Source organism: Camelina sativa, chromosome 1 (genome assembly GCF_000633955.1).
Source record: "Camelina sativa cultivar DH55 chromosome 1, Cs, whole genome shotgun sequence".
NCBI classification, from domain to species: Eukaryota; Viridiplantae; Streptophyta; class Magnoliopsida; order Brassicales; family Brassicaceae; genus Camelina; species Camelina sativa.
This window is the reverse complement of record NC_025685.1, coordinates 10,915,734-10,938,793: the sequence shown is the minus strand read 5'-3', so window position 1 is coordinate 10,938,793 and position 23,060 is coordinate 10,915,734. Positions and strand designations below refer to the sequence as shown.

At 37.5% G+C, this 23,060-nt stretch overlaps 6 protein-coding genes and 1 long non-coding RNA gene across 7 annotated transcripts; 4 read left to right on the top strand and 3 right to left on the bottom strand.

The window, feature by feature from the left end:
• LOC104787631 (vicilin-like seed storage protein At3g22640) lies at positions 4,105-6,316 on the top strand. The gene is made up of 5 exons (XM_010513238.2): positions 4,105-4,705; positions 4,835-4,915; positions 5,138-5,446; positions 5,538-5,862; positions 5,948-6,316. The coding sequence occupies exons 1-5, from the start codon at positions 4,139-4,141 to the stop codon at positions 6,139-6,141; spliced, it is 1,476 nt and encodes a 491-aa protein (XP_010511540.1). The 5' UTR covers positions 4,105-4,138; the 3' UTR covers positions 6,142-6,316.
• LOC104706578 lies at positions 6,240-7,413 on the bottom strand. Its single transcript, XR_002032721.1, has 3 exons — positions 7,329-7,413; positions 6,965-7,241; positions 6,240-6,871 (listed from the first exon to the last, which is right to left on the bottom strand). It is a non-coding gene; the product is annotated as an uncharacterized LOC104706578 (long non-coding RNA).
• On the bottom strand, positions 16,579-17,390 carry LOC104706567 (ubiquitin carboxyl-terminal hydrolase 13-like). The gene is made up of 3 exons (XM_010422765.1): positions 17,092-17,390; positions 16,895-16,989; positions 16,579-16,736 (listed from the first exon to the last, which is right to left on the bottom strand). The coding sequence occupies exons 1-3, from the start codon at positions 17,388-17,390 to the stop codon at positions 16,579-16,581; spliced, it is 552 nt and encodes a 183-aa protein (XP_010421067.1).
• On the top strand, positions 18,104-19,723 carry LOC104787620 (proteasome subunit beta type-2-A). Its single transcript, XM_010513229.2, has 3 exons — positions 18,104-18,396; positions 18,498-18,621; positions 19,305-19,723. The coding sequence occupies exons 1-3, from the start codon at positions 18,239-18,241 to the stop codon at positions 19,638-19,640; spliced, it is 618 nt and encodes a 205-aa protein (XP_010511531.1). The 5' UTR covers positions 18,104-18,238; the 3' UTR covers positions 19,641-19,723.
• On the bottom strand, positions 19,756-20,833 carry LOC104787614 (non-specific lipid-transfer protein-like protein At2g13820). The gene is made up of 3 exons (XM_010513224.1): positions 20,412-20,833; positions 20,285-20,311; positions 19,756-20,191 (listed from the first exon to the last, which is right to left on the bottom strand). Exons 1-3 carry the CDS (start codon positions 20,737-20,739, stop codon positions 19,935-19,937), a joined length of 612 nt encoding a protein of 203 aa, XP_010511526.1. The 5' UTR covers positions 20,740-20,833; the 3' UTR covers positions 19,756-19,934.
• On the top strand, positions 21,415-21,949 carry LOC104706557 (non-specific lipid-transfer protein-like protein At2g13820; the record flags this gene model as incomplete). Its single annotated transcript, XM_010422757.2, has 2 exons — positions 21,415-21,836; positions 21,918-21,949. Coding segments are annotated over exons 1-2 (354 nt in total), but the record flags the coding sequence as incomplete, so codon positions are not given.
• LOC104787606 (non-specific lipid-transfer protein-like protein At2g13820) lies at positions 21,969-22,976 on the top strand. The gene is made up of 3 exons (XM_010513215.1): positions 21,969-22,394; positions 22,476-22,529; positions 22,622-22,976. The coding sequence occupies exons 1-3, from the start codon at positions 22,073-22,075 to the stop codon at positions 22,750-22,752; spliced, it is 507 nt and encodes a 168-aa protein (XP_010511517.1). The 5' UTR covers positions 21,969-22,072; the 3' UTR covers positions 22,753-22,976.

Sequence of the window (23,060 nt, the reverse complement as noted above, 5' to 3'; positions counted from 1 at the left end):
TAAATAAGGGAGAGGAGTACCATTTTCTTTTGAAGATCTTACTTGTCAGGCATGAACAAGGAGTCAAGATCTATGAACATCAATCTCCTTGATGAGATAAAAGAAAAGTGCAGAAGTTACCTCAGACTTTTCTGGATTCTGTTGGAAATTTGGATGTCTCTGGTTTACCTGTCAGCCATTGGATTTTTCATTAGTCGGATTAGTGGATTCAATCTGCAGCATTAATCAACCAAGGCAATACACTAAAGAGAAAAATCATAGTCCCCAACACAATTTTGAAAAATTGTACTCAATAAAAACAAAAATCGGTTTTGACACACTAAAGAACAAAAACTATGTTAGTAGTTAGTACTAACCTCCCCCAGACTTAAACGACACTGTCCCCAGTGTTTTCAAATAAGAGGAAAGCTAAAAGAAAAAAAAAACGTATTGAAAATTGTAAGGAAAAGATGAACTGTTTCTGTTACCCATTAGCGTCGACCGACACCATTGTAGTGTCGATCGATGCTCTCGATGAATGGTGAATTCTTGCCTGAGACTCCTTGTTAGTTGCAGATAGTTGTGTTGATGGATCAATCCTTGGATGATTATTCTGTTAAGAGACACTCAAACAAAAGTTAAAAGCAACATGACAGATAGATAGTTCATAATTTTAAACAAATTTCAAACAAAAACTGACTCAATGCAAACTGACTCACAGGGTTGCAGAAAATAACTTGCTAGAATAAACTTCAGGGTTTTCTAAAACCCAAAAACACTATATATATGTTCTAAAACACGTAAGGGACTTGTGTTGCAAATATAGAAAACTTCGGGCAACTTTGTAAAACTTCCAAATTTGTGATTCTTCATCGGCTGAAGAGGGTGTCGACCGATGCTCCTAAGTGGTGTCGATCGATGCCCTTGTTTTGATCCGAGTCCAAATTGATTCTTCGAGATTTATGCTCCAAAATGATCTAAATTGCTCCACTTTGCTCCTTCTGTGCCAAAGTCCTAGAAAACCTGCAAAGACTCAAAAACATCCTAGAAAACAAATCAAAAGACTCATTATATCATGGTTAAAAACCACAAAAATCATGATATATCAAGGCCCAACAACTTTCAAGTTTCGCAGCCCATCAAGCCTGCTAAGCAACGGTCGACTCTGCAACTCACAAAAGACAAAAAAAAAAAAGTTGCAGAGGAAGCTTTAAGCATTGGTGAAAAACCAAAAGCAAAAGAGGTGAGCTGTAGTACAGATGAGAGGATAGGGACGAGCAAGCGATTTGACACTCTTAACCTCCTGGCTGATGATGACATGTGTCAAAGGAACTAGGGTTTTATGATTGTAATTGATAAGAGAGTATCAATATGAAATCGAAAAGAAGTTTTTCACATTATCTTCTATTCTTTCATGGTATCAGAGTCATGGCGTTATCCATGGAGCTCTATTCTCAACCAGTTCTAAATATCTCAAATTGTGTGACTGTCAAGCTCACAGAAACAAACTACCTTCTCTAGAAGATGCAGTTCGAGTCCTTTCTCTCTGGACAAGGACTGCTTGGATTCGTCAATGGTTCCACATAGCAACCCGAACCTACCTTAACTGTTCCACACATCGCTGGCTACGACACCATCACCCCAAACCCTGTATTCCAAGCTTGGATCCGGTCAGATCAAGTTGTGAGGGTGTGGCTTCTTGGTTCACTTTGTGAAGATATTCTCACAAAGGTCACCAAAACAACAACTTCACAGGAGGTATGGATTTTTCTTGCTAGTCACTTCAATAAAGTCTCTTCCTCTAGATTGTTTGGTCTGCAAAGGAAGTTACAAAACACTGAAAAAAAAGATATGCCTATACTGGAGTAATTAAAAGAACTTAATATTAGAGATAAAATATCTCACATTGGAAGTTGAGTAGGATCTTAAGTGATATATATAAGATATGAGACTCTCCACTCATTGCCAATTGCTTTTGAGTTGGAAGCCCACAATCTAATATGGTATCAGAGCCCGGTCCGCACATGCTCAACCCAATCCACAATCGGCCCGACTCAATAACTGGGCCGCTGATTCATGCCCGAACATACCGAGATTGATGCTTAAAATAACCATCATCTCGAGGGGGCGTATTAGGGATAAAATATCTCACATTGGAAGTTGAGTAGGATCTTAAGTGATATATATAGGATATGGGCCTCTCCACTCATTGTCAATTGATTTTGAGTTGGAAGCCCACAATCTAATACTTAAGAGTGTGTGTGAGCAACGTGCATTTATAGGGAGTCCAGTTAGTGAGACGATAAAAAATATTTTCTGCTTTGAATTGTTTAGGTAGGGAGTATGAACCCATCAAAACTTATATTGAAGGGATCTTGGATTCTACTCCCTCACCAACTCTAGAAGATGTAATTCCTCGTCTTACGGCTTATAATGACCGTTCGGTGGCGTACAATGAGGAGTTCGACATTACATCACACTTGCCTTTTAATACTCAGAGGTCAGGTTACGGCAATAGACGCAAGGGAAGCAAGGCCGAGGCTCGTACTCCAATAATGGCAGGAGGTTTCACCAACAAATATCACCCTTTGATACTAGTTCTCTATACTCTGTTGTCTCAGGTTACTATGTTCATGGTAGACCAGTGTGTCAAATTTGTGGAAAAGTGGGTCACAGTGCATTTAAGTGTTGGCATCGCTTTGACAACACGTATCAGTCTGACTTGCCTGCTGCATTGGCTGCCTTGGGGATCACAGACGTCTAATATCAGGCAGTCAAGACAGTACATTGGTGCCCACACTGTCATGATGGGAGATGGTAATTTCTTTCCTATCACTCACACTGGATCAGCTATCTTACCAACAACATCTCCCACTAACTAGAGCAAACTCACATGTTACTACTCACCATGATGCAGCCAACACCTCTACACCAACTCAGGTTACTATCAGCTCTCCCCAAACGAATCAGAACTCCTTATCAACGCACTTTCTTCACCTTATCTTCTTTTCTTTCAACGTTCACGGTTCACTGGATCGATGATCTGAACATTATGATCGATACTTATGAAAATTTCTTGATCTTGGACAAGATCTAAGTATTTGTAGATGAATCTCTTGTCCTTCAAGAGAACGTGCCATTGTTTACACGTCAATTTGAATTGCGTCAAATATTCGATTGAAGTCCTACAAAATATTTTTTCTATTATATCAATAGAAAACAATGAATGTTCAGTTGAAGAAGCCGTGAAGAATTGAGAAAAAAAAAAAACAAAAAAAGTAAATTAAAACGTCGTGAATGGTTTGATTATAATTAAACGTTGCCTCTACTTTTATTTTGATTTAAATTATGTGACGTGAAATGGCTTTTTCCGTATATGGTAGCCAAGTTTCCCCTTTTTCGAGTTTATATAATTTGAGGTTTATATTGAAGAATATATTGCAATCGAAGTAACTCTGTAGTCTCTGTTAATTTTTCTCTTCTTTTTTATAAGTATACTATAGCGATACATATTTACTACTTTACTAGTTACTACACCAAGCCACGTGATGCTAGAAATAAAAAACACACGCTACAAAAATTTTAAAACAAGACAAAAACAAAAAATTGGAGTGTCTTAGTCATGCTGTTTGAGGTAGAACAAAACTTGGTGATGAGACACGTAACGTAAGATCACTGAGAATCAAGATCCACCTTCGTACTTATCGTACGTACCACGTCCACCTAAGTGTTATCCATATCTGCTAGATTCAAATGTTTTCATCTATCTTGTAAAACACACAATAATTAGGAGCAATATTGGATAATAATTTGATTACACTAAATCTTAAATGTTAAAAGCATCTTCATGTATCTCAAAATCCAAAAATAAGAGTCCAATTATATTAGATAATTTTTTTTTCTTAGGGTATTTAGAAACGTTTTTAGAAATTTTTACATCATTAAAACTGGTCATCAGTTGATATACTAACTTCTAGATCTCATTAAATGTTTTCTCCATTTTTTTTTTTTTTTTGGGCGTTTGGATAACGTCTGGATTGTGTCCAATCGTGGCTTTAGTGTGTTAAGAACACTCGTCACCATGCATGTCAATGTCGCCATCCTATATAAGCAAAACAATCCATTAGTTTCCTCAAGAAGAAACACATCAGCAACAAAAATGACAATGACCAAGAAATTAGTCATAACACTTCTCCTTCTCATCTCCATAGCTTTCGTCCATTGCTTAGCCTTCCATGTGGATCTCGAAGAGTTCGAGCCACCGCAGCAAGAGGAACAAGACGTTCCTCGCCGTGGTCCTGGAGGTCGCTCAAGCGAGGGATGGGAGGAAGAGTCGACGGAGTTTCCCTACCACTTTAGGAAGCGGAGTTTCAAGAATTGGTTCCAATCAAATGAAGGCTTTGTGAAAATGTTGCCTAAGTTCACAAAACGCGCACGGAATCTCTTCCGCGGGATCGAAAACTACAGATTCGCGTTGTTTGAGATGGAGCCAAACACTTTCCTTGTGCCTCACCATCTGGATGCTGATTCTGTGGTGCTAGTACTACAAGGTCATGGAGTGGTTGAGTTTGTGACGGATAAAACCAAAGAATCGTTCCACGTAACCAAAGGTGATGTGGTGAGACTCCCTTCCGGCGTCACCCACTTTGCCACCAACACTAACCAGACCGTTCCTCTTCGCTTTGTCAAGATCATTGTCCCCGTCAACAATCCTGGCCAGTTCAAGGTTATTATTTTGATCATTAATATTTATTTTTCACAATTAATAATGATCTACCTTGTTTGACCAAGACAGTGTACTAGTTTGAGTTAGTAATGTTGTTGTGTCTCTATTAACGTCCACGATTTGTTTCAGGATTACTTCCCAGCTCGATCCCAGTTTCAGCAATCCTACTTCACAGGGTTTAGCAAAGAAGTCCTCTCAGCGAGTTTCAACGTATGGTTCTTAACTTTTTCATCTTTTTTAATTAATATCCAGCATATATATATAAGTCTAAGACTAGGTTTTGTATTTACTAACTAGTATGAATCGAATCATGTTTGGAAAATCTCGTATAGTTGGGGAAACTAATTTTGAGTAATTCTGAAATTATTATTGTAAAATTGATAACCAAGTTTTAATTAATACTTATGTGACCAAGTTTTAATTCTTATATAGATACCGGAAGAGTTGGTAGGGAGATTATTTTCTGGATCACAACAAACGGGACAAGGAATTATGCGGAGAGTTTCACCAGACCAGATCAAGGAGCTCACCAAACATGCTACTTCTCCTTCAAACAAACACAAAGAAACAAAATCCAAACACAAAGACATAAGCACGAAGTTGAGACCTTTCAATCTCTTTACTCAAGATTCAGTTTCAAGCTACACCAACGACTTTGGTCATTTCCACGAGGCACATCCTGAGAGTTTTGATCAACTCCAAGACCTTCGCATCGCCGTCGCTTGGACCAACATGTCACAGGTCATACAAAGTCAACAATCATTATATTTTCCTATTGGTTGATATATAGGTTAAATGTTTAACATGAGATACGGGTTGTGGAAATATGCAGGGTTCCTTGTTCCTTCCTCACTATAACTCCAAGACAACGTTTATTACGTTCGTGGAGAATGGTTGTGCCCGCTATGAGATGGCTTCTCCGTATTCATTCCAAGGAGAGCAACAACAACAAGAACAACAATGGTGGCCTCAACAAGGAGGAGAAGAAGAAGAAGATATGAGTGGACAAGTACACAAGATTGTCTCAAGAGTGTGTAAAGGCGACGTCTTTATCATTCCGGCAGGTCATCCATTCACTTTAGTCTCACACGACGAAAACTTTGTTTCGGTAGGGTTTGGTATTCATGCATCCAACTGCACAAGAACGTTCCTTGCAGGTAAAGAAAGGTGTTTTTACTGATAGTTTCTAAAATATATATTTTTGAGTGTTAAAAGCAACTTGAATGGGGTTGTGTATATTAGGACAAGAGAATGTGTTGAGCAACCTCGACACGGTAGCGACGAGAGTGACGTTTGGTGTGGGAAGTAAAGTGGCGGAGAAACTATTTACGAGCCAAAACCATTCCTACTTTGCGCCTACGACTCGTAGCCATCAACAAACTCGAGAGAAACGCGAGCCATCGTTCCAATCAATCTTCAGCTTCGCCGGTTTTTGAGAATGTGTTTACAAGTTGCTACGAGTGAAAAGGTTTGGTATATGTGTCTGGCGATGTAATAAAAACAAAAAACAAACGGTGACGCTATGTAAGTTCTGTCTACCGAGGTTTCTTGAGTTGTAAATTGCTCTGAACGGCTCTGTTTGATAAATAATATAACCTGAAGGTTTGGTTATGGTGTGGTTCTTTTCAAAAAACAAGTGCAAAAAAAACAAAGATAAAACTCATCAAATCAATCCAATTTTTATCACAATTCATTAAAAAAAAAAAAATCTGAGTAAAAAATAATATTAAAAAAAAATGAAAAGGAAGATCTTCATGAAGAGTATTCGGTGGTAGACACGACTTTTAAATTCGACTTCTACATTCAAAGAGCCTTCTTTGTCCAAATAGGCCTCCCGAAGTTTATCTAAAGACACAAATTTACTCCATCCCCATTCTGGAGTTATTGTTTTCTGGTACCAACTGTTAACTGCAGTAAAACAGTAATATAATCTCTAATGAATATTTTACATGATAATATCTAATCTCATCAAGTTGTAAATTACTTGAAAAAAAACGTTACGACTTACTCTTCCTTTCCACGTGATTACATCCAAATGGGTCGAGAATTCGCATATCCGCTTGCACGTAAATCATGTCACCTTCCTTTATTGTGTCATTATCAGCTTTCAGATAGAGAGATAAGGATTTGCAATCTGTTAAATCCTTGGGATAAAACGTTAACACCCTACAAAAAAAAAACATTCTAAGTTGTTAACACGTACTAGTAACAAGTTGTTAATAAAGTGTTATATAGAACTATATATGGACCACTACTCACCAATTCCTTCTTCCGATTGAAAACTTCTTTGATTGGTAAGTTGTCTCTTTTAACTTTGAGAATTTGTTGTGCGTCCAAGAGAACTTGGGATTCGAGGGTTGCTGATTAAACGAGACAACTTCCCAATTGGCAAGTGGAACCAACACATCAACACCAAACTCGCATTGATCTCCCTCGAAGACATATCCCTTCTCCGGATCATTGAATGTATCAAGCGGAAGCACTTGCGAAAATCCCCATACCGGTCTTATTGCATTGAACTGCTTCCCTTCAGCATCTGGATATATATTCCATCAATGACTACTACACACACACATATAGAGAGAGAATATAATGGGCTATGGCGAGCAAGCGAGGTACTAACCTTGAATAGTAAAGTATTTATTTTCTTTCTTGTTGTGGATGAAAAAGGTGAGATATGCCAAAACCGTGGACGCGGTAAGGCTTGAGGTATCTAACTCTGACAAAGGTTGAAGAGAATATGTTGTTCTCCTTAATCACAACAAGGTTGAAGACTCTAGAATATATGAAATAAGAAACATTAACATATCTAGAGATAAAGTATCTAATATTTACATAACACTCCCTAATACTCCCCCTCAAGTTGGAGCATGAAGATCTCGAATGCCCAACTTGCCACGTAAATATGTAAACTGTAGAGATCCTAATGCCTTGGTAAAAATGTCTGCCAGCTGTTCTATCGTAGGAATGTGCAAAGTAGTAAGTGAGCCATTTAGAATCTCATCTCGAATAAAATGACAATCATTTTCAATATGCTTTGTCCGCTCATGAAACAATGGATTCGCGGCAATATACAAAGCAGCCTTATTGTCGCAAGCCAAACGCATAGCTTGCTTATGAATCACACCAAAACACGACAAAAGCTCACGATTCCATTTCAACTCCCATGTGGTAAAACTCATAGCACGATACTCCGCTTCTGCCGAAGAACATGACACTACATCTTGCTTTTTCGCCTTCCATGCCACAGGAGAGTCCCCCAGCATGACAATAAAACCCGATAATGACCGTTGGGACACCGGACAGGATGAGTAATCCGAGTCACAATAAGCCGTAATTTGCAAATCCGAGTCAGCACTTAAGAAAATACCTTGCCCAGGACACCCTTTAAGATAGCGTACTACCCGTGTTGCAGCTTCCCAATGTTTAGTACGAGGTTGTTTCATGAACCGGGACAACATATTAACGACATAAGTTAGTTCCGGTCTTGTGTAAGTAAGATACACTAAGAGTCCAACTAGCCTACGATAGTGTTGCGGATTGTCATAGAAATCCCCTGTCTCAACCGATAACTTGTGATTATGTTCAAGAGGAGTAGAAACCGGTTGACCCCCGAGCAATCCACAGTCATTCACAATGTCCAAAGCATACTTACGCTGAGATAAATAAAAACCTTTAGAAGATCGTGAAACTTCAATGCCCAAGAAATATTTTATCACTCCCAAGTCCTTCATCCGAAAACATTTGCTAAGATAACCTTTAAATTTAGCAATAGCTTGAGAGTCATTACCACCAATCAACAAATCATCCACATAAACTAAAACATAAAGTCGTATATCTCCACGAACCAAGCTAAAAAGAGAATAATCAGCTTTATGTTGGATAAACCTATATCCCTGAAGAGCAGCCGTGAGTTTAGCGAACCAACACCGTGGAGCTTGCTTTAAACCATACAATGACTTCTTCAACCTACACACTTTCGTCTTGTCCTTAGAAACAAAACCTGGAGGCAATTTCATATAAATTTCTTCTTCTAAATCCCCATGAAGAAATGCATTGTGAACATCCATCTCATGAACTTTCCATCCTTTAACCGCAGAAATTTTAAGAAACATTTGTATTGTTGTCATCTTAACCACCGAAGCAAAAGTTTCATCAAAATCTATCCCTTCTTCCTGTTTATTTCCAAAAGCAACCAAGCGGGCCTTGTAACGTTCAATCTCCCCATTTGATTTATATTTGATCGTATACACCCAACGACAACCAATAACCTTTTTTCCCGGTGGAAGATCCGTAACATCCCATATATGTTGATCCTCCAATGCAGTAACCTCACCGGTCATAGCATTACGCCAACGTTTATCCTTAACAGCCTCCGCATACGATGTTGGTTCACATGCCTCCGTTATTGTAGCCAGAAACACTTGCTGCGAAGCAGAAAATTTGGCACAAGAGACATAATTTGAAATAGGGTAACAGACCATACCTCAAGATGAAGATGGTGATGGAGAGAAATCTGATGAGAGTGGTGAGGGGGCAGTATTACAACGTGTGGTGTGCAATACATACTCATTAAGATGACCTGGCAGCTTTCTTGCTCTTTCACTACGACGCACTGGTACATGTGCGTCATTATTAGTAATCACAATCGGCTCAAGTATTTCGGCGGGAGAAGAAGACCCATCTTGGTGAAGATTCACATTATTGTCTTCCACATCCGTAGTAGTATTTTCAACAACCCGTGTCGGTAAAGTCACCTCGTCACTTGTCATACCACCACCATTTTCAGTGCTCCCCCTTACATCTACTTTAGGTACATCATCAAAAAATGCACCATCATCATCATATGAAAGTGACTGTGACGGAACCAACTGTAATAGATCAGATCGCGGAGAAACCGTAGACTGGAATGGGAACTCAGATTCTTGAAAGACGACATCACTCGATACAAAAAAAAATCTTTTGCTTCCAAGTCAAACACTCGCCAACCTTTCGTCCCAAACGGATATCCCATGAACACACACCGTCGACTTCTCTCACCAAATTTATCTTTATTACGAGTAACCTTCCGAGCAAAACACAAGCTACCAAAAACTTTCAATGAAGTATAATCTGGCTTTACACCATACAACATCTCATAGGGTGTCCTTCCTTGTAGAACATTGGACGGAGTTTGATTAATCAAATGACATGCCGTAAGGACACACTCACCCCAAAATTTGATAGGAACACTCGCTTGAAACATCAACGAACAAGCAACATTAAGAATATGTCTATGCTTCCTCTCAACTCTTCCATTTTGCTGAGGCGTATACACACATGATGTTTGGTGTAAAATTCCTTCAGCAGCAAAATATGACCTCATAGCCATAAATTCTCAACCATTATCACTACGCACCACCTTAACCTTTTTATCAAATTGTTGTTCAATCATCTTGAAAAAAATCTTTAAAAAACCAGCAACCTCACTCTTTTCACGGAACATATAAACCCAAACAGCACGTGAAAAATCATCAACAATTGTGAGAAAATAAGCAGCCCTGGAAGTAGATAAAACACGACAAGGACCCCACAAATCGCAGTGAATTAATTCAAAAATCCCCGCAGCTTTATTAGAACTCTCATGAAAACATTCTCGGGTTTGTTTTGCCCTTAAGCAAATATCACAAATTGTTTCGGAACTCACTTGTTTCCCAACATCTAAAATATTCGATAAATAAGAAAGAACACGACTCGAAGGGTGGCCAAGACGACGATGCCATAAATCCCATGAACCCAAACTACTCACTATCTTGTGAATCTTCGCACCAAGCACTCCTCTAAGCACGTACACACCCCCACACTCTTCACCAGCTACCATCACCGTCCTCGTAGCACGGTCCTGAAATATACATAACTCATCAGTAACCGTAAAGCTTCCTTTATGAAGTTTAAGAAATGTTGCAACCGAAATCAATGAACAAGTTAACTCCTTAGAGTATAATACTCCTCGCAACCATAAATCACCACCCAAACAAAAATCCCCGTGCTTGTTAGCCACCACATGATCACCGTCAGGCAACCCGATAATACATGGATTCGTATCAACCACATTACACAACATATCGAGATTCCATGTCATGTGATGCGATGCACCTGTATCAATAATAAATTCACCATATGTTGTATTACCATGTAATTTCTCACTTGTCTCTGATTTTCGAGAAGACAGCAGGCTCATGAGAGATGTCCATTGTTCGTCACTTAGCTGCGGCAATGATTGTCGATCAATATCTTCTGTTTTGCGTGAGCAGTTTGCTTGTACTCCACCAATAAGATTGGCTTGTACACCAGCAACAGCATTAACACGTCCACCAACACCTCTACCACGTCCAAATCTTCCTGCAGATCCTCCACCACGACCAAAACGGCCACGTCCTCTTCCTCTTTCATTAAAATCACGACCCCTTTCTCCCCACCATTCTAGGAACCCATTCAACTTGAAACAATCAACTTGAGCATGACCATACTTGCCACAATGTGTGCAAGTCACATCCTTTTCACGTTGTTAATACGTAGAGGAGTATCCTCTAGTACCACCGTTTACCGCAAACCCTACAGCCTCTGGAATTATCTCCTTGTTACGAGTCACAGTTTGTTGTCTCTCTTCACGTATGACTCTCTGATAAACTTGAGAAAGTTTAGGAAGTGGCTCTAAACTTGTGATAGCAGAACGAACAGTACCAAACCTCGCCGCATCCAAACCGTTTAAGAAGGTATTTGTTCTCTCTTCGTTGTGATCTTCTTCTAACTGAGCTGCCATCTCCCCACAATTACATGTTCTGATCGGCTTGTAAATCGCCAATTCATCCCACATCTTTTTAAGCTTACCATAATACACCATCACCGAATCTCCGTTCTGTTTGCAGTTAGCAATGTCAGCTCGTAGATCGCTTATCCGTGGTCCATTACCAGCAGAAAATTGTAACTTCAAGTCATCCCACAAATCTTTCACTTCATCCACCATAGATATGGAAGTCTTGAGCGTAGACTCAATAGTATTCATTATCCAAGCAATAAGCATTGAATTCACAACCTCCCATTGTTCAATTTCTTCAGCATCAACCGGCTTCACCAACGTTCCATCAATAAACCCTAACTTTCTTTTTGTTCGCAATGCATTCCGCACATGCTTAGCCCACTCTTCATAGTTCTCTCCCCTTAGTTGAACTGTAGTTATAAGATTTCCCGGTCCATCCGAGGGATGGAGATAAAGTGGTGACAACACTTTATCTGTTGCCTTTGATCCATTACCATCACCTTCCACGATCTGTTTCTTCTTACTCTCGTCGTCGTTCTTAAGTTCTGAAGTCATCGCAGCCTTCCGCCGTTAACCTCTGTTTTTTTCTCTTGCCTCTGTTTTTTTTTTAAAACCCTAGCTCTGATACCATAACAAATGTTGAAGAGAATATGTTGTTCTCCTTAATCACAATACACGAGTATATATATATATATATATATATACATGAGGAAACCTAAATAGAAGACTCTAGAATATATGAAATAAGGAACATTAACATATCTAGAGATATAGTATCTAATATTTACTTAACACTCCCTAATAAACTCAACATACATTGAGATAAATCCACTTCCCTTGTCCGCTTTGTTACCTTTTGTGTATAAAACCAATCTCCTGATTTTTTTTTTTTAGATGAATAAATTACTAATTAGTTATACGTTTTCATAATTATTTTAGCATGAATAAATAATTAGGGGACTTTGATGATTACCAGTTCTATTTGCCAGAAGAGAAAGAACGGGATTTGTATCCGTCATCGGGGAAGAGAGTCTTCAAACTTGCTCGTAATTGCAGAATTTGCTACCACGCATGACTTATCATCATCTGCTTTCCACATTCTGTTGCACCTTGTAAGAGAAATTGAGAGAGAGAAAGAGAGAGACCCAAACAAGATTATAACAGCAAGGCAAACATATGATCAATCGTTTTCAGATATATATAAATCGTAAGAGAGTCTTTTTAGTTTCCTAGTGGGATATGGTTTTGGCTTTGAATCCTAGGGGGATATTGTTTTTTTTGATAACGCACTTTTTTTTTTTAAAGAGGGATATTGTTGATAAGAGTCTCTCATTTACCAAAATAAATAACAAAATTTTATTATTTAATTATGAGAGTCTTAAAAAGTTTTTAAAAAAAAAGTCTCTCATTTTCTCTCTATCTTTTCTTAAGATTAGGTCTGGGCATTCGGGTATCCGATCGGATTCGAGTTCGGATATTCGGGTTTTCGGATTTTCGGATGTAGAGATATAAAACCCGATCGGGTATTTTCTAATATCGGGTCGGATTCGGATCGGGTGTCTTCGAGTTCGGGTAATTTCGGGTTACCCGAAGTCATAAAAAAAAAAAAAAATCTGTCTTGAAAAAAAAAAAAAATAAGAAATACTTTCTATCTTTCTCTTCTCGTCTCCTTCTTCTTCATCTCTCTTTTTCAACAAAAAACCCTAGATTTGTTTATCCATGGCCACTACTTCAAAAATTAAATCCTTCAAATTCCCTACCAAATATAATATTTATAGCAAATTATATGATATGATTCATATTTAGCTTCCAACCTCACTCACTCTTCAAACCCCACAAACTATTTTTTTTTTTGTAGATTTGCTTGTCATATTTCTACTAAAATTGATATGGGTAATAAAAAAAATAAAACAATTATGGGTTCTGTTGATTGAGAAAGAAAAAAATAAATCAATTTTAGAATATATAATTTTATATATATATATATATAAATAATTAACGTTATCATACTATGACATAAAATTAAGGTGGCAAAATGGTTTATGATAAACTTGGTAAATGTCTAAGGTACTGGGTTCAAACCCACTTAGATGCTATTTTTGTATTTATTTTGAGTTAGTTTGGATATCCGATCACCCGAATCCTAACCGAACTACCTATTTCGGATCGGGTTCGGTTTTCAAATTCTGTTAAAATGCCGAGACCTACTTAAGATTCTCGTAATCAAATAATAATATTTAATTTTTGTACATGTTCACTGCACATGATCTTATAACTTTGAATTTTCAACGGACGAAGTTAATAATTCTTTTCCCCTTTACCTCTATTGGGCTCCAAACCAATGTTAATTTTGGTTTTTAGTTTTTACCGTCCATTATTGACGTTATTAATATTCATTATATTTATATTAACATTTTTATAAAAGTATATTTTGTAGTATGCCTTTTAAGATTTGTTTATTTATTAGATTATAAATACTCTAATTTATTAGATTTAACACAAAATGTTTTAGGCTGTCTAGACCGCTTTCTTGAACCTCGTATGCGGTATACTGCATAATAACTTTTATGAATATAATTCTTTCACGGGTTAAATTTAAATAACTTTAAACTTACAGATTAAATTTAAATAACTTTAAACTTACGGATTAAATTTAAAAACACTAAAAAGCAGTAACAATTTCTATTTTTATAATCATAAGAAATTCAATACGGTTACAATTTTTATTAGTTTAATTGTCGCGTGTCTGCAGTATACAGCTGATCAAATTTTATAATTAACAATTAAAATACAATTATACAATCTTAAACACTAAACAAAATAAACAAAACTAACAAAAAAAATACAATTTTTAAAAATGTAATCTTTTTTGTTGTAAAAATATTTTCCCGCGGTATACTGCAAGTTAAAATCTAGTTTTCTTTTATGAACAAAACAATGGAGAACTCTTTTTTTCAGTTCATGTAGTTTTTACAAATCAATATTCACTAAGTCCTTCCTTCGCATGCATTCAATAGTATATGGGTAATGTGATAATGATAATCGTAGATTCTAGATTCTGATTCCAAACTAATTTAATTTTTCAATAAAACCAATATATAGTATATATGATATTTCATAATTTTTTTTAAAGAATACCATACTACCCATTTATCTTTTCTTTTTTTTGTGTTTACAAACTTTGGATGACAATTTCAATTGGAGATGTCAAAACTTTAGATGATAATTTCCGGTGTTCATGTTTCGTTTGACAAACACACCTTTTGCAAGGCGGATCTATTGACCAATCCAAAGTAGTGATCATCAGCAATATAATCCTCCATGAATCAGATTTGAAATCATAATTCTGAACTTTTGGTTCATAAGAGCATTTGCATTGGTGAATATTAAGTGAGTTTCTCAAAATATTCTGCAGAATTCAAAATTCATAAACAGTTAAACTAATAAAAATTGTACCTCGAAATTTGAGAAAATCTTATAAAATATAATAAATTAGAAAACCCCAAAAAAAAACTCTTATAGAATGGGAAATAGTGAGAATTAAAATGCAATTTAAGAGGTTCACATTTAATATTAAAAATTTACAAGATACAATCAAAAAACATGTATATTACTACTAACATTCTAATTATTCTCGATAGAAATTTTGTAATTTTTAGCCCATATAATTATGCGGGCCTTATCTGACGTCATATACAGTTAAATTATACGGAAGACAAAGTGTGTGAACTATACATTTTTTTATAGGAAAATCAAATACAATATAAAATTAACATTTCAAAAATTATATTTAACATTTTCTATTTTTTATATAACCCTATAATTTATACGGGCCTAATCTAGTAGACTTATTGCTATTTTTTTGTCATCATTGAATCGATAAGGTCTGATCTCTACTACACGGATAGCGCAACTTAGTTGAGTTTAACTCTGGTAGGATTAGTAGCAGAGGTGGTATTGTAACTAAGTGACTACGGATAATTACCATTCACTATTTTTCTTTTTCCTTAAAAATACTAGTATAATAAAATAAAGGAAAATTGGCAAAACTAACTAAGAAAAAATATTAAAATTAAATCCTAACTACTCTAACCATATAACTATAATATACACTATAATATATACCATCTTACCCTTCCACCACCATCCCTACCTACTCATTTACCACCACCTCTGCTAGCCACCGCCAGTCACCTCCGCTAAAACCACCACCGGAAACCTCCGTCAGAACCACCACTGGTCACCTCTGCGGGAACCACAGCCGGACACCTTTGGCGGAACCACCGCCGGTCATCTCTACTGGAACCACCACCGGTCATTTCCGTCGGAACCACCGCCCGCCACCAGCTCTCCATTACCACCCAAACATCAAAATAGTAATTGTACACTACCCTTCTCCAATTCTCCTAATTTTTTTGAATATAGTGCTATATTCTACTATGATTGTTTTGTTTTGGTTATTCACCCTAAAGTAACATTCAAACCATAAGAATAAGAGTAAATTTCTTTGTAGTCATCACAACATACATTGTCGTATCCAATAATGTAGAAGTCATTACTCGAGCAAAAACCATCAATCTAGTAAAACATTGAATTGCATATTGGAACAATACTCTTTTTATTTGTGTTTAATTGATAGTTTCGAAGTTCTCTTTTTATGTCGTCTCTCCCTAAAAAATGTAACTTGTTGTTTGTTAGGTTTTTTTAAGGCAAGAGAATATGCTGAGCAACCTCGACACGGTTGCGACAAGAGTGACGTTTTGGCTCAGATTCACGAGCCAAACCTATTGCAACTTTGGGTCTATATGTTAAAAAAATTCAAAAAGAAACAAGAACGAAACTAAACTGAAACATGAACAAAGTAACCGAATGCACAGGCACACAGCTCACCTAAAGACATTTTTTTGATGAGTTAAAAAAGAACAAAAAATAACCAATTAAGAGTACATTATCTCTTCTAAGCAATTAAGAAGGGAAAAAAACATAAAATCTGAATAAACATAGTCAATAAAAAAAAAGGACGGCAACGTTCAGTAACTGAATATTGAAAATTAACTAATGGTGTCGTAGATCTTCATGGAGAAGACGTGGTAGTCGAAACAACTGCAAATTCGATATCTACTTGCAAAGAGTCTTCTTTGTCCAAATAAGCCTCCCGAAGTTTATCTAAATATATAAAGTGATACCAACCCCAACCTTGAGTTCGATTGTCGTAATTGTATCTATTGTCAACTGCAAAAAAAAACAGAAAGCAATCTCTAATGAAATATCTTAGTATTTAGATCTCATCAAGTGGTATTTAGGTAAAAGAATTTTACCCTTTGCTGTCTGGTGATTGTGCCCAAATGGGTCAAGAAGTCGAAAAGTCCCTCGTAAGTGAATATGCTCACCTGCCTTCATTGTTTCACTATCAGCCAGAAACACAAACATGGACAAAGATTTGGAATATGTTGTAGTGTAGCCCTTGGGATACAACTTTATAACCCTACAAAAACATTATAACGGTTAGCACACAAATACACATAGTAATGTTATTTAAGATTACAAAAGCGCAATAATTTTATATGGATATATTGATAATACTCACCCGTTCTTTCCTCCCATAATGAACGTGTCTGATACGTAGCAATGATCTTTCAACTTAGAGAATTTCTTGAGCGTCCAGGAAAACTTTTTATCAGGGGGTTTCATAGGGAAAGAGACAACTTCCCAGTTGACAAGTGGAACCATCACATCAACACCAAACTCACATTGATCTCCCTCGAACACATATCCGTTTTTAGGATCATTGAACGTATCAAGCGGAAGCACTTGCGAAAATCCCCACACCGGTCTTATTGCATTGAACTGCTTCCCTTCAACATCTGAATGATACATATAATTCATTACTATATATATATATATAGATATAACAGGGTATATATGCATGAAAGTACAAACCTTGAATAGTAAAATATTTATTTTCTTTTTTACTGTAGACGAAGAAGGTGAAATATGCCAAAACGGTGGACGCGGTAAGGCTTGAGGTATCTAACTCAACATACATTGAAATAAATCCCTCCCCGCCGTCCTTCTTGTTTCCTGTTGGGTATATAACCAGTCTCCTAAATCAACACAAGAAATAAACATTATAGTAGCTTAGAAAAGAAAAAAATTTAGTATATCCAAATTAGGGTTTAATTAGGGTTTTGTAATCCCTTAATTATACCAGTTGTATTTGCCTGAAGAGAAAGTAAGGGATTTGTATTCGGATTCAGGGAAGAGTTCCTTGAGTTGGGAGAGGCTTTGGATCTTCATGGAATAGGTACAAGGAGGACGATCTACTAACTTGTACTTCATTGCAGAATCTGTTACTAGGCTTGAATTTTCTGTTTTCACCATTCTGACTTTGCTTCTTCAGAGATCAATAGAAACAAAAGAGTAATCACGATTATATAAAGGTTGGCAAAAGAGTCTTTTGTTTCCTAATATGAATGGGTTTTGGGTTAAGATAACGGGCCTAAACGCCCATTTCACTCAAAGCTCCTTTTTAAGTTGATATGACTAAAATACCCCTGACGATTACGTGAATTAACAAAATCATCCCCTTCTTCGTCTTCTCCGTAAGAGAGAAGAAGGCTTGTTCTCCAAGACGCTTCTACTTTTTTTTTATAAATCTCTCACAACGCCGGAGAAAAAAAAAGCAAATCGGAATCGGAGTCTGAGACGAAACAGATCTGTAGCAGAATACAATAATGGAGTGTGTATTCGGTCTTGTTGGGAATGGATTCGCCATCGTTGCGGCTGATACATCTGCGGTTCACAGTATCCTTCTCCACAAGAACAACGAAGACAAGATCATGGTGCTCGACTCTCACAAGCTTGTTGCTGCTAGTGGCGAGCCAGGTGATAGGTAAGCTCTCTCTCTCTCTCTATATATATATATATATAATTTAGCGGTGGATACAGTGATTTGAACTTGGCTTCGCTTATTTGGGGTTGTTTGATTATTAGGGTTCAGTTTACGGAGTACGTTCAGAAGAATGTTTCCTTGTACAAATTCAGAAACGGTATCCCTTTGACTACTTCCGCTGCTGCCAATTTCACTCGCGGAGAGCTCGCTACTGCGTTGAGGAAGGTATACAAAACACTTCAGCCTTTTGTGAAATTGAATTGAGTTCGATTGCAGTTCTTTGTGTATTTGAATTGAAGCTTCCCTCTGTGGTGCTGTGGTTTATGATTACATTAAGGTTGCTGATGACTTATAAAGTTGGAAATGGTTAGGTAAGTTCTGTCTTAGTTGGACTTTAGAGTAATTAAGAGATTTGATTTGGGGAAATGGTTTTGTTTTTCATTGTTGAGATTGTTGTTAGACTATCCCAAAATTGAAGGAACTTACTCTCTTGTTCTGTGCTTGAATGGAGTGTAAAGCATGGTAGATGATGTAGTCTATAGCTAAATGACCACTACTAGGGTTGCAGAAGTTTCCTTGTATTGTTATCTTCTAGAGTATTGATGCATCTTTTTGGTGGAATAGATCGGGTTGTAAGTGATAGTTTCGTTATGTCCATATGCTTTGTTGCGGCTCTGTGTTAGACTTTACAAGACTGGAATGACTTGATTATGTAAATGCGAGGCTAATTTATTATCAATTTTGGATTGAAATCCAAGCATTATAGAGTCTTGAGGACTATACACAATAAAGTCATATGACATTTGCTCTAGATTTCCTTGTTTTGTTTATGATTTGGCTACTTATCATTGATGGCAAAAAATTTGAGATATATCTCTGTGTGATTTCTTTTTGCTCCATTTAATCAGAATCCGTATTCGGTGAATATACTATTGGCTGGCTACGACAATGAGAGTGGTGCATCTCTTTACTACATTGACTACATTGCAACCCTTCACAAAGTTGACAAGGGAGCTTTCGGTTACGGCTCCTACTTCTCCCTCTCCACAATGGATAGACATTACCGCAGCGACATGACTGTAGAAGAAGCCATCGAACTAGTCGACAAATGCATACTTGAGATCCGTTCAAGACTGGTCATTGCGCCACCAAACTTTGTGATCAAGATTGTTGACAAAGATGGAGCTCGTGAATATGCTAAGCGTCAATCCGTAGTGGATGTCACGACTGCTGCTGATGTTTGAGTTTGTTTGTGTTTGGTTTTCATATGTTGGTGTGTGACATTTGCTTTTGATTTATAAAGAAGTTGGGAGTTAGTGTTTTGACACTTTTCATCTTTGAGCATCAATAGTGTTGCGATTCCATAAAAATGATGATATATTGCTTCAACAGTACAAAATAAATCTCACACGAAACAAAGAACATTATACACTAGCTTATTCCACAAAGCAGTGACCAAATAAATGGTTGTTTCTATAATCAAAGATGCATAAATCAAATCACATGAAAGAAGAATACAAAGGAAAACAAAGAAATCATCAGTAGAACTTGAGAACTACAAGGGCGATGCTGAAGAAGAGAAGAGATGGTGAGAGTGCATAAGCGGATGAAGGAGTCTCAGAAGGTCTACTGCTGCTTCCTCCGTCGTCTGACGTTGGAGCTCCACCATCGACGGATGGTGTAAAAGGTCGGGTTGTATCCGACTGTGGTGTCTGAGCTGATGGAGTCGGCTCTGGAACAATAGGATTCGTCGCTGGACCTGGAGACATCGACGGTCCAAATGTAGCAGAAGGTCCTGTTCCCAAAACAGAAAATTTCTTATTAAGTTATCTTCCAAGCAAAACTAATTATATGAACAATTGAGATGATAAGGTAATTGATTGTATACCAGGAGCAGCAGCTGGAGCAATATTAGCTGTAAGATGGAAGATCAAAACTTATATTAGTTTACTGATTCAAGTAGGTATATAAATTAAAATGTAATGATTAGAGGGGAGTGAGTTTGTTTTATTTGCCTTGGCATTGAAGAGGGACTCTAGGCATGTTACAAGCACGGGGAAGAGAGACAGCGGTTGTGCGGTTAATAGGAATATTGAAAGGAACAGTTCCAGTGACAATAAGACAGAGACATCCCATTCCTCCAGTTGTCAAAGACCTCAGTGAGTTACAACAATCAGACGACGGAGAAGTTCCATTGCTGCTACTGTTGGTTATGAAGCTCATACAAGGACTCACGGAGGTCATCATCGACGGGGTACATTGGCTAAGCGGCTGTTGTTGACCGTGAATTGGCAAAGCTAGGACCGAGATCATAGCAACCACCACGACAAGAATCTTCGACATTGTTGGATCGTTTTAGCTTTGTTTGTTTATTGTTTCTTTGGATGTTTAAAGATTTTGTGGTAATGTGTTTGATGTGTGATGAGAAAGGAAGCAATTTTGGGGATTTGGGTTTTATAGATTGGAGAAAGTGGAGGGAAGAAAAAGAAGTGAGTATAGGTCAACCACTAATAACTAACTCATGTTCGTTTTTTGATAATTGGGGGTCGTTGGTGGAAGTGAATTAGCCAATTGGATGGGTTCACGTGTACCGGAGGAAGAGTGTAGTAGATACATTATATGTCTTGTGTTGTATTAGATGAACCACTCTTTCACGGTTGTTCTGTTTTGGTAACTAAACAAGAATAACTGAGAATTTTCTGACACCTGTTGTTATTATTATTAGTCAAGTCAAATACAAATAAAAGAATACAAAACACTTCTGTATTATTGTATAGTAATTAGCTAAAGTCCATAAACCTTAATCAGGGGAAGTAGTTCAACAACCAAGCCTAGCTAGACCGTCACAAAGAACACCGACCCTAAAAAACTACAAAGGGATCAGTTCTGTTCACAACACAACACTCGTTTTGTCCGAGTCTGAACAGATCTAAACAAAAACTGTTAGAAAAGTAGGAAAGAGTTGGTCACCCAAATTAAGCCACCTTTACGTCCACAATTCTTTATTTATACCCAAAGACTCCACAATATTCAATCAAACAAAAAAAAACGCAACAAGACCTAAACCAAAACAAACTCAAAAGGATTCTTTTCTCCATACACAACTTCTAAAGAAAACATGAAAATGGGAATGGGTTTAGTGTGTCTTACAGTTTTTATGGCTGTGATGACTTCTACAAGGGTCTCTGCTCAGTCAGGCTGCACAAACGTGTTGATTAGCTTATCGCCGTGTCTCAACTACATAACCGGAAACTCTACTTCTCCTTCTCAGCAGTGCTGTCGTCAGTTGGGTAGCGTAGTCCAGTCTTCTCCTGACTGTTTGTGTCAAGTCCTCAACGGTGGTGGCTCTCAGCTAGGTATCAACGTTAACCAAACACAAGCTCTTGGTCTGCCAAAGGCTTGTAATGTTCAGACTCCTCCAGTCAGTCGCTGTAGTACCGGTAAGAATTTCAAAATATCAGCTTCTGAAGATTGTTCCAATCCCAAAGCTTTCGAATCTTATGCAGTATATGTTTTTGCAGGTGGTGGTGGTGGTTCTACTTCTGACTCTCNACAATTCTTTATTTATACCCAAAGACTCCACAATATTCAATCAAACAAAAAAAAACGCAACAAGACCTAAACCAAAACAAACTCAAAAGGATTCTTTTCTCCATACACAACTTCTAAAGAAAACATGAAAATGGGAATGGGTTTAGTGTGTCTTACAGTTTTTATGGCTGTGATGACTTCTACAAGGGTCTCTGCTCAGTCAGGCTGCACAAACGTGTTGATTAGCTTATCGCCGTGTCTCAACTACATAACCGGAAACTCTACTTCTCCTTCTCAGCAGTGCTGTCGTCAGTTGGGTAGCGTAGTCCAGTCTTCTCCTGACTGTTTGTGTCAAGTCCTCAACGGTGGTGGCTCTCAGCTAGGTATCAACGTTAACCAAACACAAGCTCTTGGTCTGCCAAAGGCTTGTAATGTTCAGACTCCTCCAGTCAGTCGCTGTAGTACCGGTAAGAATTTCAAAATATCAGCTTCTGAAGATTGTTCCAATCCCAAAGCTTTCGAATCTTATGCAGTATATGTTTTTGCAGGTGGTGGTGGTGGTTCTACTTCTGACTCTCCTGCAGAATCACCAAACTCTTCAGGTAACTGACTTAAAACATATGCAAGGAAGAAACACCAGTCTCAATATTATCTTTCTGTTATCTAATGCATCCATATCGTGAATTTATGTTAGGACCTGGAAATGGATCGAAAACCGTACCAGCAGGGGAAGGAGACGGACCATCGTCTGATGTGAGCTCTATCAAGTTCTCATTTCCTCTTCTTGCCTTCCTTTCAGCAGCTTCCTACATCGCAATCTTCTGAGTTACTGATTTTCCCCATCCATGTTTCTACTGAAACCGATGAAGCTTTTGTGCCACTCAGATTGCATTCTTTATTTTTCCCTATTTATTCACATTTTGTTGTGATTTTGTGTGATGTATTTTATGCTCTGTAAATCCCTACTCTCCCTGTGATATTGCTTTGTTGTATCAACGGAGAGCATGTTGGATCTATTTACCTTTTACAATAAATATTACTTTCCAGAACACAGTGTGAAAAACAGAACATTAGCTCTCTCAACAAATATCACTAACTCAAGAACCAGAGATGATAGATGGAAACTCATATCC

Bases quoted from the DNA above. Each gene is read 5' to 3' on its own strand.
- LOC104787620 (XM_010513229.2), top strand. From the start codon at position 18,239: ATGGAGTGTGTATTCGGTCTTGTTGGGAATGGATTCGCCATCGTTGCG. The intron at 18,397-18,497 runs GTAAGCTCTCTC...TTTGATTATTAG, and splicing joins AGTGGCGAGCCAGGTGATAG to GGTTCAGTTTACGGAGTACG. The intron at 18,622-19,304 runs GTATACAAAACA...CCATTTAATCAG, and splicing joins TCGCTACTGCGTTGAGGAAG to AATCCGTATTCGGTGAATAT.
- LOC104706567 (XM_010422765.1), bottom strand. From the start codon at position 17,390: ATGAATTATATGTATCATTCAGATGTTGAAGGGAAGCAGTTCAATGCA. The intron at 16,990-17,091 runs GTGAGTATTATC...ATGTTTTTGTAG, and splicing joins ATTATGGGAGGAAAGAACGG to GGTTATAAAGTTGTATCCCA. The intron at 16,737-16,894 runs GTGAGCATATTC...TTTTTTTTGCAG, and splicing joins TAGTGAAACAATGAAGGCAG to TTGACAATAGATACAATTAC.
- LOC104787614 (XM_010513224.1), bottom strand. From the start codon at position 20,739: ATGTCGAAGATTCTTGTCGTGGTGGTTGCTATGATCTCGGTCCTAGCT. The intron at 20,312-20,411 runs GCAAATAAAACA...TCCATCTTACAG, and splicing joins AGTCCCTCTTCAATGCCAAG to CTAATATTGCTCCAGCTGCT. The intron at 20,192-20,284 runs GTATACAATCAA...TTTTGGGAACAG, and splicing joins TGCTCCAGCTGCTGCTCCTG to GACCTTCTGCTACATTTGGA.
- LOC104787631 (XM_010513238.2), top strand. From the start codon at position 4,139: ATGACAATGACCAAGAAATTAGTCATAACACTTCTCCTTCTCATCTCC. The intron at 4,916-5,137 runs GTATGGTTCTTA...ATTCTTATATAG, and splicing joins TCCTCTCAGCGAGTTTCAAC to ATACCGGAAGAGTTGGTAGG. The intron at 5,447-5,537 runs GTCATACAAAGT...GGAAATATGCAG, and splicing joins CTTGGACCAACATGTCACAG to GGTTCCTTGTTCCTTCCTCA.
- LOC104787606 (XM_010513215.1), top strand. From the start codon at position 22,073: ATGAAAATGGGAATGGGTTTAGTGTGTCTTACAGTTTTTATGGCTGTG. The intron at 22,395-22,475 runs GTAAGAATTTCA...ATGTTTTTGCAG, and splicing joins AGTCAGTCGCTGTAGTACCG to GTGGTGGTGGTGGTTCTACT. The intron at 22,530-22,621 runs GTAACTGACTTA...AATTTATGTTAG, and splicing joins AGAATCACCAAACTCTTCAG to GACCTGGAAATGGATCGAAA.